Genomic DNA, 12,019 nt, shown 5'->3' with positions numbered 1-12,019 from the left:
TCCAAGCTGCTACTCTGCACTGCTTAAATCTTGGTTTTATAACCACAAAATCTTCATACACATACGTTAAAGATAGCGGTTGTGCTGTGATTTTGGCTGTATTTACATAAGCATGGTGGCTTAGTGGTTAGCACGTTCGCCTCACACCTCCAGGGTTGCGGGTTCAATTCCCACTGTGGCCCTGCACGTATGGAAGTTGCACCTGCAAGTTTCCTCTGGGTACTCTGCTTTCCTCCCCTCGTCGAAATACCTGTCAGCCTACAATGCCTGATGTTCATATTTAGACACAGCGGTTAGCATAGTGTTGTTTTAACGAAAATGGTATTAGTGGCCTCACATACAACATAGTACTGACGATACAACCGTTTAAAAAAATACAGTGGCATCGGCGGTATTTTGAAGTTTTAGTATCGCGATACTACTGTGGTACCGGTATACCTACTGTATACAGAACACTGAGTTGTAATTGCGGTTAATGTCCGCCAGAGGGCGGGGCGGAATGGTGGTCTTGCTCTACGTCACGGGGAATTTCCAGCAAGGAAGTCAACTTTCTATACAAACACATAGATTGTGGCACAAACTGCTTATCAATGAAACTGAATCGTCCTTATCTACCGACATTTCTCCGCTTTTTTATTCGTAAATTCTCTGGTTTTCTTTGGTAAACAAGTCGTCTTGTAGTATTTCATGAGAAAAGCAGCGCGTGAGAGAGAGATAGAGAGAGTTTTGTCTCTATCGACAACACGTTTAGATCTTTAACATGGCGCAGTAAATACATTTTTATAAACACTTTTAGGACGAACAGGATAACAATTCATGTTCTTTCTGCATTTGGACTGTTATTTGTAAAGGTAAGAGCTTTACAAGTAAAAAAAAAAAAAACGTATCTCGTTTTCATTATTAACATGTTTTGTTTTTCCACTGTTATTTTGTTGCTCTTTGTATCATCCACTTGTTACATGTTTAATGCAACTTCCTACTTGTTACCACTCAGTGTAGCCTTTTAGCATTAGCTTCAGCTAACAGGCATTAGCTTTAGCTAACACCTTCCTGATTTTTAAGGGGTTTTATAATTCAGCGACCTTAGCGGAGTGAGCACACTAACACCCCGTTGAAGTTAACCTTGATGGACGGGACAAGCGGTTAAGGCAAGGGCTGTATCCCAAATAACAATCTCATGGACGCGTAGTGTAGTCCATAAACTGGATTTCGAGATGCGGTGTTAAAGGTGTAGAAACCATTACTCCACGTTATCTGTCGTGCAGGCAGATAGTTAACCCTGGTTAGTGTGTACATGCCATTCTAGCACAATATCTAGTACACAGTGTAAACACGGATCAGATTGGGACTTGGTTCGTCTACCTAAGTACACAGGAAGTATGGAAGATGCTTCTACCCTCTCTCCTGTCCTCTTCTGTCCTGTCCTTCATTCTCCTCTCTCCTGTCCTGTCCTTCATTCTCCTCTCTCCTGTCCTTCATTCTCCTCTCTCCTGTCCTCTTCTGTCCTGTCCTTCATTCTCCTCTCTCCTGTCCTCTTCTGTCCTGTCCTTCATTCTCCTCTCTCCTGTCTTCTTCTGTCCTGTCTAACACTCTCCTGTCCTATTCTGTCCTGTCCTACACTCTCCTGTCCTCTTCTGTCTTGTCCTGTCCTCGTCTGTCCTGTCCAACACTCTCCTGTCCTCTTCTGTCCTGTCCTGTCTAACACTATCCTCTCTGTCCTACACTCTCCTGTCCTCGTCTGTCCTGTCCAACACTCTCCTGTCCTCTTCTGTCTTGTCCTGTCCTACACTCTCCTCTCTGTCCTACACTCTCCTGTCCTGTCCTGTTTAACACTATCCTCTGTCCGACACTCTCCTGTCCTCTCCTGTCCTGCACTCTCCTCTCTCCTGTCCCCTGTCCTGTCTAACACTATCCTGTCTATCGTACACTCTCCTGTCCTGTCATATACTCTCCTGTCTTACTCTCTGTCCTGTCTTAGAATCTCCTGTCCTACACTAGTCTGTCCTGTCTTACACTCTCCTTTCTCTGTCCTACACTCTCTCTGTTATGTCCTACACGCCCTTTGTTCTGTCCTACATGCTCCTGTCCTACACTCTCTCTGTCCTGTCTTACACTCCCCTTTCTCTGTCCTACACTCTCTCTGTTATGTCCTACACGCTCTTTGTTCTGTCCTACATGCTCCTGTCCTACACTCTCTCTGTCCTGTCTTACACTCCCCTTTCTCTGTCCTACACTCTCTCTGTCCTGTCTTACACTCCCCTTTCTCTGTCCTACACTCTCCTGTCCTACAATCTCTGTCCTGTCTTACACTCTCTTTTCTCTGTCTTACACTCTCTCTGTTCTATTCTACACTCTCCCCTCTCTGTCCTACACTCTCCTGTCCTGTCTAACGCTGTCCTCTCTCCTGCACTCTCCTCTCTCCTGTCCTCTCCTCTCTCCTGTCCTGTCCTGTCTAACACTATCCTGTCTGTTCTACACTCTCCTTTCTCTATCCTACACTCTACTGTTGTATACTCTCCTCTCTCTGTCCTACTCTCTCCTGTCTTACTCTCTCTGTCCTGTCTTAGAATCTGCTGTCCTACACTTCTCTGTCCTGTCTTCCACTCTCCTTTCTCTGTCCTACACTCTTTCTGTCCTGTCCTACAATCTCTCTGTTCTGTCTTGTACACTTTAGTCCTGTCTTACACTCTCCTCTCTCTGTCCTACACTCCATGAGAACCAGTGTAATGCGTTTTGGAACCATTTACAATTTATTAAGAATTTATGCCGAGGACGAAATACAGCGGGAGCTAGAAACGGCAAATGACAAAGTATACTTAACGATATCAAGTCGATTAAGCGAGCTGAGCATTGTTCACGCAGGAAAGCAGTGCAGAGTGAAGCTCGTGCGCATGCATGTTCGTCTCCGTCATCTCCGCGACAGCTGATAAAATCTTTTCGCTTACTTTAAGTCTAGCATTACCAGCATTCTGAGTTCACTTTACTACCACTGCTCGTCTCTTTTCCAGCATTTTCTCAATGACCTTTTTAGCAAAGCAATACATCACAAACGACAGCAGCACAGCTCGAACCTCCTCCATGCTTCTTGTTGTTGTTGTTGCGGTGTCGTTATCATATTTCAGAAAATAGAGTGTCTGTTTTTGAAACAAGAACCTGTTCCAAAGATTTAAAAAAATAAAATTCATTCCATGACCAGTAATCGAACCCGGGCCGCAGCAGTGAGCGCCCCGAATCCTAACCAGTAGACCACCCGTTTGGGTGCAGCAAACTCTTTTGTTACTGTTGAAAGGTTTGTGTTCCAATCAGAGCCTGCTGTTTTACATTATTACATCATTAAAATCAGCTTACGTCTGTGTCAATAATCAGTTTGATTGTAGCATACTTCGAGGCTTCATATCCTCGCCAAGGGTTTTGTCGGGCGCAGTCATACGTCACCAGACTAATTTGCCTAATCTTCACGGAAAAAGTTCCCTTTATTAATTTTTCTGGGTAATTTTGGTGGAAAAGCGCCTATAGACATTTACACACCTTGTTTTCCTGCTCAGCATGAGACGATGTTAGTGTTTCAGTTTCAGACCCTTTACTGGGAAATTAAAATATCAGCGTATATCCATTTTTCCCCTCATACTGACTATGTGAGCTAGTGTTTGGCAGAATTGAGAGACTGTCAGCCAATAAGACACGAGTATTTCCACATGTTTTCCTGTAAACGATGTCTGATTGGTCTCGCCTCCGTTCACCGGAGACACCAAATTACAACACCGCCGTCTTCTTTTACTGACCTTCGGTTACGAAGTGACAAACCGCTCCAAGTGGAGAATTATCATAAGTCTCCGGGGCTACAGCCCTGAATGTCCAATCCAGGTTATGCTCCTGGACAAACCGAGCAAAATTATGAAGGAGCACATCCTCTGTCTGCAGTTCTCTGTATAATCGTAAGTGCTCTGTCTCTCACAGCGCAACAACCAAGGCTTGGTTGGTGACTGTGTTGGTGAAAGTTGGCGTTTGTCCGTGTGTGTCTGTGCAGTGTGAACCGGGCTTTAGACTCTCCAGTCCTGTCCTGTACTCTCCTGTCCTGTCCTACACTCTCCTGTCCTGTCCTACACTCTCCTGTCCTGTCCTGCACTCTCCTGTCCTGCACTGCACTCTCCTGTCCTGTCCTACCCTACACTCTCCTGTCCTGTCCTGCACTGCACTGCACTGTCCTGTACTGCACTGCACTGTCCTGTACTGCACTGCACTGTCCTGTCCTGTACTGCACTCTCCTGTCCTGCACTCTCCTGTCCTGTCCTGCACTCTCCTGTCCTGCACTCTCCTGTCCTGCACTCTCCTGTCCTGTCCTGCACTCTCCTGTCCTGTCCTGCACTCTCCTGCACTGTCCTGTCCTGCACTCTCCTGTCCTGCACTCTCCTGTCCTGCACTCTCCTGTCCTGTCCTGCACTCTCCTGTCCTGTCCTGCACTCTCCTGTCCTGTCCTGCACTCTCCTGTCCTGTCCTGCACTCTCCTGTCCTGTCCTGCACTCTCCTGCACTGTCCTGTCCTGTCCTGCACTCTCCTGTCCTGCACTCTCCTGTCCTGTCCTGCACTCTCCTGTCCTGTCCTGCACTCTCCTGTCCTGCACTCTCCTGTCCTGCACTCTCCTGTCCTGTCCTGTCCTGCACTCTCCTGTCCTGGCCTGTCCTGTCCTGCATACTCCTGTCCTGGCCTACACTCTCCTGTCCTGTCCTACGCTCTCCTGTCCTGTCCTACGCTCTCCTGTCCTGTCCTGCGCTCTCCTGTCCTGTCCTGTCTTTTACACTCTTTTCCTGTCCTACACTCTCCTGTCCTGTCTAACACTGTCTCTAAGACTCTCTGTGCCACATGGCTCATTTGCTATGTTAAGGGCACTACAAAGGGTGTCTAAGCCAATATTCCATAACCTACACTGTATGGCCAAAACAATGTGGACAGCCTTCCCAGAAGAGTGGTGGTTGTTATAGCAGTAAAGGGTGACTAAATCTTTAATGGGATGTTCAACGATCCTTCAACAAGAGGATCAGTTGTCTACAAACTTTTGGCCATATAGTGTATGTAGTGCATCATATACAGTCCTCTCTTGTTGGTCGTTCTACGCACTTTATAGTATATAGCCAATGTCTTTTCTTTGCCGTGCAGGAACCATGAATGAAGAGGACACGTATCTTCCAGGGCACCAGGAGGTGGGTAAAGAAACCCTACGAATCAAAAACGTCCTTGCATTATTGTATAACATACAGTAGACATGTCCTGATAATCAGTTATATGATCTATGACAATTTTCATATCAAGAAGCCATATTTTAGGAAAGCAGAATTATCCTATAACGCTCATCACCAATCATGAATATGAAAAAGCGTAGAAGACAGAACTATAGAATAAACCTTTTATAAAATCACTGCGATTAAAACAAATCCTGGTTCCTGTTTCATCACCGATTATGCAGCCCTAGAAAATCGTTCCGCTCATTATGCTTCCTCAAGAAGTTTATCAACTGCGCAGCACCTCAAGAAAGCTCTGGTGAAAATATTCTCATCACACAGGAAGCGTCTGTTAGAAAGCTGCAGAGTCGTATTTTTTCCTGTATTCTGTGGTCGACATTGCTCTCCTTCAGTCTGAGATCAAATATGAGTCGACGCTCCAGGTCCTGGTGCACAGAGGCACTCTTTTTAAATAATGATAGTTGTTTTTCCTGAGTGTATCTTGTATATTTCTAGACCATTAAGAAACTAGTAGCTGATTAGATATCTTTTAAAATCTATTTTTATTTTGCCAATTGGACGATTCTTTTACGGTATTAAACACACTGCCGTTTTATATTTTTCTTGCAAAATTAAAATTTAAAATGACTACTCTAAAGTTACTGTAGGACTGACGTCATTTTGTTCTGTTCTCTCTGTGTAGTTCTTTGACTTTGATCCACACTGGATTCCAGTGGACCCAGGATATCCCGCTGTGCCGACATCGAACCCACATCGTATGGGTAAGAGTGTGATCATCAGATACACTGGAATAGGGATTTATGACGTAGGCCATAAAATGTGGCACTTGTGCTTTTATGAAAGATTAGGATTAAGTGCATGGGCAATGTTTCTAGGGCACACGGTGGCTTAGTGGTTAGCACGTTCGCCTCACACCTACGGGGTCCGGGGTCCGAGTCCCGCCGGGGCCGTGTGTGCGGAGTTTGCATGTTCTCCGCTGCGGGGGTTTCTGAAAATGGTACTGACCCTGATGGATGGACTAACACCCTACCTAAGTGTTAGAGTTAGGTAGCAACAGGCTAGGTACAACCTGGAATACAATAGTTACTACATAGCAACAAGCTAGGAAGCACATGGAATACCGTAGTAATGATATAGCAACAAGCTAGGAACCACCTGGAATACCTTAGTAACCACAGAGCAACACGCTAGGAACCACCTGGAATACCATAGTAACCACAACAGGCTAGGAACCACCTTGAATACCATGGTAACCACAACAGGCTAGGAACCACCTGGAATACCATAGTAACCACAACAAGCTAGGAACCACCTGTACCCATAATAATACCCATGTACACATGCACCTTTTGTACAGTGTGTAGTGTAACTGTACAGGTAGTAAGAATCTGAACCACAAATTCCTTACTACAGATTACATGACTCCCATGCTCCAGATTAAATGAATCCCAAATGACTCATTTACTTCAGATTAAATGAATCCCAAATGTTGTCCTTGCTCCAGATTAAACAAATCCAAACTGCTCCTTTGCTCCAGATTAAACGAATGCCAAATTACTTCCTTATTACAGATTAAATTAATCCCATTTGCCCCCTTTCTAGAGATTAAATAAATCCGAAATGATTCCTCAATCCAGAATAAACAAATCCCTAATGACTCCCTAGCTACGGGAGTAAATAGTTCATCATCATTATTATTAGTAGTAGTGGTAGTAGTAGTATTAATTTTATTATTTTATACTTTATATATATATATATATATATATATATATATATATATATATATATATATATATATATATATATATATATATATATATATATATATATATATATATATATAATGTCGTCTATGCCTATGTTGGCTAATCTGGATTGTGAATCTGGATTCAACATGTAGATATGTCAGTTTTTTTCTTTTGCAGCAGACAAAAAAGCAAGAGAGATGTATGTGACTAGAAGTAAGAAGAAAGCTGCTAGCCCTGTGTAAAGACAGATTACTACATTGTGCATATTGTTTGCAATAACCGTCATCTTATTGTGAGTGTGTAATATGATTTAATGTAGCTACGTTTACTCAGCAGTTTACTCAATATTTACCCTGGCCACTTTTCTTTAATGAACACACACCTAAACTGCCGAATGCTTGCTGATGTTGCTTGCAGAGTGTGCCACCAATGTTTACATGAGCTGATCTTTTAGGTAAAAATTCATTGAGTAAGCTCAGTGAAATTTACCAATGATTTAATTCATTTATTCTCAGGAACACACGTTAAGACGGTAAATACTTATTATGCAGCGTGCACATAAAGGAAATAAAAATCTAAAATAAAACATTTCATTAAGACACAACAAGTTTCATGATGAGTAAAGAATAAACCACTCTGTGTCCTGCTGTAATCGGGTCAGCATTAAGGACAGTGTGGTGTGATGTAAGAGGAGTTACTCTTACCAACCTGAAGTTGATTTATTTACCAAAAACCGCATGTCCTGAAGTTCTGCCAACAATAAAATTAAAGTAATTTAAGAACGTCACGTCACACTCTTAATCCATTTATAGTTACACTTAACCTAAGGAGACATTTATTAATATTTATGGAAGGCGTCTCCAGTGTCAGTCCTTTTTAACAGTCAGAGGTTCCACAGCATTAAACTTAAATATAAACAGATAAAAAGTATGAAGTGTTGTTCTTTAACATATTGGCAAATCACTGTGATGATATAAGAGGAATACCACTCCATCCCATTGATTATTTTCCTGTCACAGTGCGCCCTGTTCTATTTTATTCCTTACACCACAGTAAAAGTTTCAGTTAAGAGTTCTACAGAACACGCTCAAGTCACTCAGCTGCCGTTCCTCGCAAAACGCTGAGCTAGTTGTTTGCTCGTCTGTCAGCCGCGGTGAAGACGGTGAAGATGTAGGTTTTGGTTTGGCTACGGTTTGGTTATTTCCACCTCCCATCACAGCAGGATTTTTTTTTTTGTTTGTTTACCAGAGAGAGTGAAACGTGTGATTTCACTTTCATGTCTTGGAGGCTAGTTAGCGCCAGTGCTAGCGTAACATAAAAACAGCTATTTTCCAGCTATCAAAGCGGGTAACTGTTTAACTTGTTAGGAATCCTCAGGTGGCTTATTGTTTCAGTAGCTTTTGCTCGTTCTTACTCACTATTATGCTCTCGTTTATCGATTTACCCGAGAATGGATCCCATTTATATGAATAGCAAGTTATTTTGAGTGATTTGCAACTTAGAGGTTAGCAACATAGCTATTTAATCTGTCAGCTTGCGTTACAATAAGAGAGCGAATTTCTGGAAATTTATGAATTTACGTTAGATACAAAACAAATAATGTCCAGTTTGTAAACATTTCCATGTCAGTTTGATCCGCTGTGTTTTTGAAACTTTCATGGGGGTAAAAAACGACCTACACAGAGACATGAGACTGCCTTCATCTCGGACTCGCAGAAATGGTATCTATGTAGGTATGAGCTTTCCGGTTGGAGCTGTTATAAAGAGCTACAGTGACATATTTTGACACTTGAAGCTGATCTATAAAGATTTCACACATAAGTACATGTTATACAGTCATCATGCATAGTGGACTTTGTCCTTTTACACCGGGCTCTCTGTAACGGTTATGTGTTAACTAACACCTACTCTCATTCACTCGAGAACCTGGTTAAAAGCTTTTAATGACACCCGAAAAATGAAGCCTTTGTCAGATTATTGTTGTTCTAACAAGCTCTTGATGCATTAATAAAGATCAGAATAGCTGAGTATAACTCTTTTCGTTCTAACACGTTGTGATGCAGGTCTTCATATATGATTTACATGTGATTTTGATTTCTGAACAAAACTCAAAACAAAATTTGGAGAGACAGATGTGCTCCTCTATATCTTAACGATTCATTATTTAATTAATTTAATTCATTAAATGAATTAATGACTGATTCTGATTGGTCAGGGTGTTGATTTGGCTGTAATTCAAATCACAGGTTTCTATTCACTCTAATAAACTGTAATATGTAATCGTTTCTATCGACACTTTCTGTGAGGAGATGTTTATTTAACATTTATGGAAGGAATCTCCAGTGTCAAGTTTTCTGACACGGGAACGTCTTCCGGACAGAGGAGTTTGCTGTTTCTCAGTAACATAAAATATTGTTTGTCTTATTCACTTTTAGAGTGAGAAACAATATGGAACTTGTTTTGTGGATGTTTGACAACATTAATAGTTGATTTGTTAAAACTTTTTACTAGGACAAATAACCTGGAAAAAAATATCTAGAACATTAAAAATAAATAAATAATGGTTTAAATCGGCATGGGGTCCAGCACAGCCAGGTAATTCTCCCCTGAAAAAAAATCACTCCCCTGACAAGAAACATAGTTATCCAGAACAAACACTTGCCCAGTTTTGACTAATTTTGCCTAATGCACCATTAAACGTAACTATAGACAGCTAATATTATAAGATAAATAATAAAACACTTCAAGACGTATTTTGTGGTAGTAACTCTGCTTCTCTCTGCCACATCAATTAAATTCCGTTTTATTTGTATAGCACTTTTAACAAAGCAGCTTTACAGAAATATATAGATTTTAAATGCATGAATTGATCCCTAATGAGCAAGGAAAAACTCCCTGAGATGCTATGAGGAAGAAACCTTGAGAGAAACCAGACTCAAAAGGGAACCCATACTCGTCTGGGTGACAACGTATAGTTATAAATAAATAAATATATCCCTTCTACAAATTTGCTAATGCTACATGGTCAATCAGTGCAGTTGTGTGACCAGGAAAATTCACTATAGTTTTTACATGAAGGCTGTTTTGTTGAACTTATCCACTGTATTGTAGTCCTAGCCATCACAGCATAACTCTTCATATGAATTAAAGTCCAATCTCTGTCATCTTTAGTCTGTATCATGTGGGACCATCCTCAGCATCAGCATGTGACTTCCAATTGATGAGAACTTCAACAAGAAATAGGGCATCAGGATGGACCAGGCAGGTCCGTCTACTGCAAGTGCGCAAGTCCCTTGTGTCTGAGTCCCGAACACTAATTGGAAGGCTGTTCCATAACTGTGGATTTTATATATGTGATGATTGTGTGCAGGTTTCTGCGGTGGTTTTATTCCTAGTTAATTTTGCTACAGTATTAAATAAGAATCTAGAATTATTTTTGCTATCTTCAATTAGGGTAGTGAGAGGTGGATCTAGCTCTTTCTATAGTTCAGGACACTCTCCTTCCATGCTGTTTGAAATACTACCGATTAGGTTTGACGTCATTTACGTTCTAATTGTCGAGTGGTCTGTTTTAAGGTGCGTGTGTGATCGTTATACCAGGGTGCTAGCTTTTTCTCTCTAATTATTTTTTCTTAAGTGGAGCTACCTTATCTAATGTGTAGCGGAACATTGACTCTAAGCATTCAGTCGCCTGATCAAGCTCATTGGGATCAGACGGTGATGCAGTCATAGTTAATATATCTGGGCGGTTATTGATAAAACTCTGACGTGAATGTACATTTGACTCGGTAGCGTGGCAAGGTGAATATATTATGATCAATACTTAATTTAAAAGAGATGAGAGAATGATCTGAGATAGCTTCAGACCTCAGAAATGTGACTATATTTTCTCTGTTTAATCCATATGTTAGTATGAGGTCAAGAGTGTGACCACCATTATGAGTGGGTCCTATTACATTCTGATTGACCCCTACTGAATCTAAAATGAACGGAACCACTGTTCTCAGAGGGTCTTCCGGGTTACCAAAATTAATATTAAAGTCACCAACAATTAATGCTTTGTCTCGTGAAACAACCCGGTTCAAGATGAAATCTGCAAACTCGCCAAAGAATTTGGTGAATCACATCTCCCTGTTTAAGCTCTTTTCACAACTAGTTTGTATGATATATATTTATTTAATGACATTGTATTTTATCATTTGGCTTCATTTGGCATCACAGTGATTTTCAAGCACACCAAAATGTCTGGAGAACTTGGGTGTTCTTTGATTTGTCAGGAAAATGGCAGGATGCTTTGATGGACATGTTTGTGTTTGCATAGCATTGAATTTGCATTCCATTTCACAAGCCTCTCTCTTCAATGGATCATGTAACTTGCACGGTTGTGTATCTCACACACACGTGTGCACATACATTATGACAACTGGAGGAAATGCAAGGCTGCTTCTATTTTTTCTCCGATCCTTTCACTTCTCTGTTTGATGTGAGAGACTGTTGAAAAACACAGAACCACGCCTGGTGCATACCATTTTAATAAATTTAGTTCTGAAAATTCAAACTCATCGAGGCGGACTCTTCTCGTAAATAACAATGACTTGTGTAACACGACTTTGGCATTATGGAGATCAGGGCGAGGCCAGTTTGTCATCACTGCATGAGTAGCGGAAGTTCTCCTGTGACCTCTGCTTTGTTTTAAACATAACCTGGGTTGCATCACTGTAGCGGGAAGTGTGTGGGTACGTGTGGGTACGTGTGTGTGTGGACGTAACTAGCTCGATCGGTGCAGGTTCAGCGCCCAAGTGGAGAGGATGTGGTCAGAACCGAGTCACTGTTCAACACAGGAAGAGGAGGCCGAGGCTTATACAGCTACGTGAATGCACACTAGCAGCTTGAGCGGCAAGCTTCTCAGAAGAAAGCTCATGCTAGGTCATGTAGAGAAGTAAGCAAGGGCTCAAGCCAGCTGACAGACAAATAAACATCTCCTTACAGAAAACTGCACCATATCAACTATTATAATTGTTTCTTAATTAAATA

The 12,019-nt window shown here is 41.6% G+C and overlaps 1 protein-coding gene across 2 annotated transcripts in view; it reads left to right on the top strand.

Annotated features, from left to right (window-relative positions):
* Window positions 1-515: 515 nt before the first annotated feature.
* The window catches only part of nfkb1 (nuclear factor of kappa light polypeptide gene enhancer in B-cells 1), a 36,657-nt gene continuing 25,153 nt past the window's right edge, over window positions 516-12,019 (top strand). For both annotated transcript variants that reach the window (XM_047151131.2, XM_017489636.3), the window contains exons 1-3: window positions 516-851; window positions 5,155-5,198; window positions 5,920-5,998. In XM_047151131.2, the coding sequence (XP_047007087.1) occupies window positions 5,160-5,198; window positions 5,920-5,998 (118 nt within the window). In that variant the 5' untranslated portion in view covers window positions 516-851; window positions 5,155-5,159. The remainder of the gene's footprint in view (window positions 852-5,154; window positions 5,199-5,919; window positions 5,999-12,019) is intronic.

This window comes from Ictalurus punctatus, chromosome 2, assembly GCF_001660625.3.
Source record: "Ictalurus punctatus breed USDA103 chromosome 2, Coco_2.0, whole genome shotgun sequence".
Taxonomy (NCBI): domain Eukaryota; kingdom Metazoa; phylum Chordata; class Actinopteri; order Siluriformes; family Ictaluridae; genus Ictalurus; species Ictalurus punctatus.
This window is presented reverse-complemented; position numbering and strand designations above follow the sequence as displayed.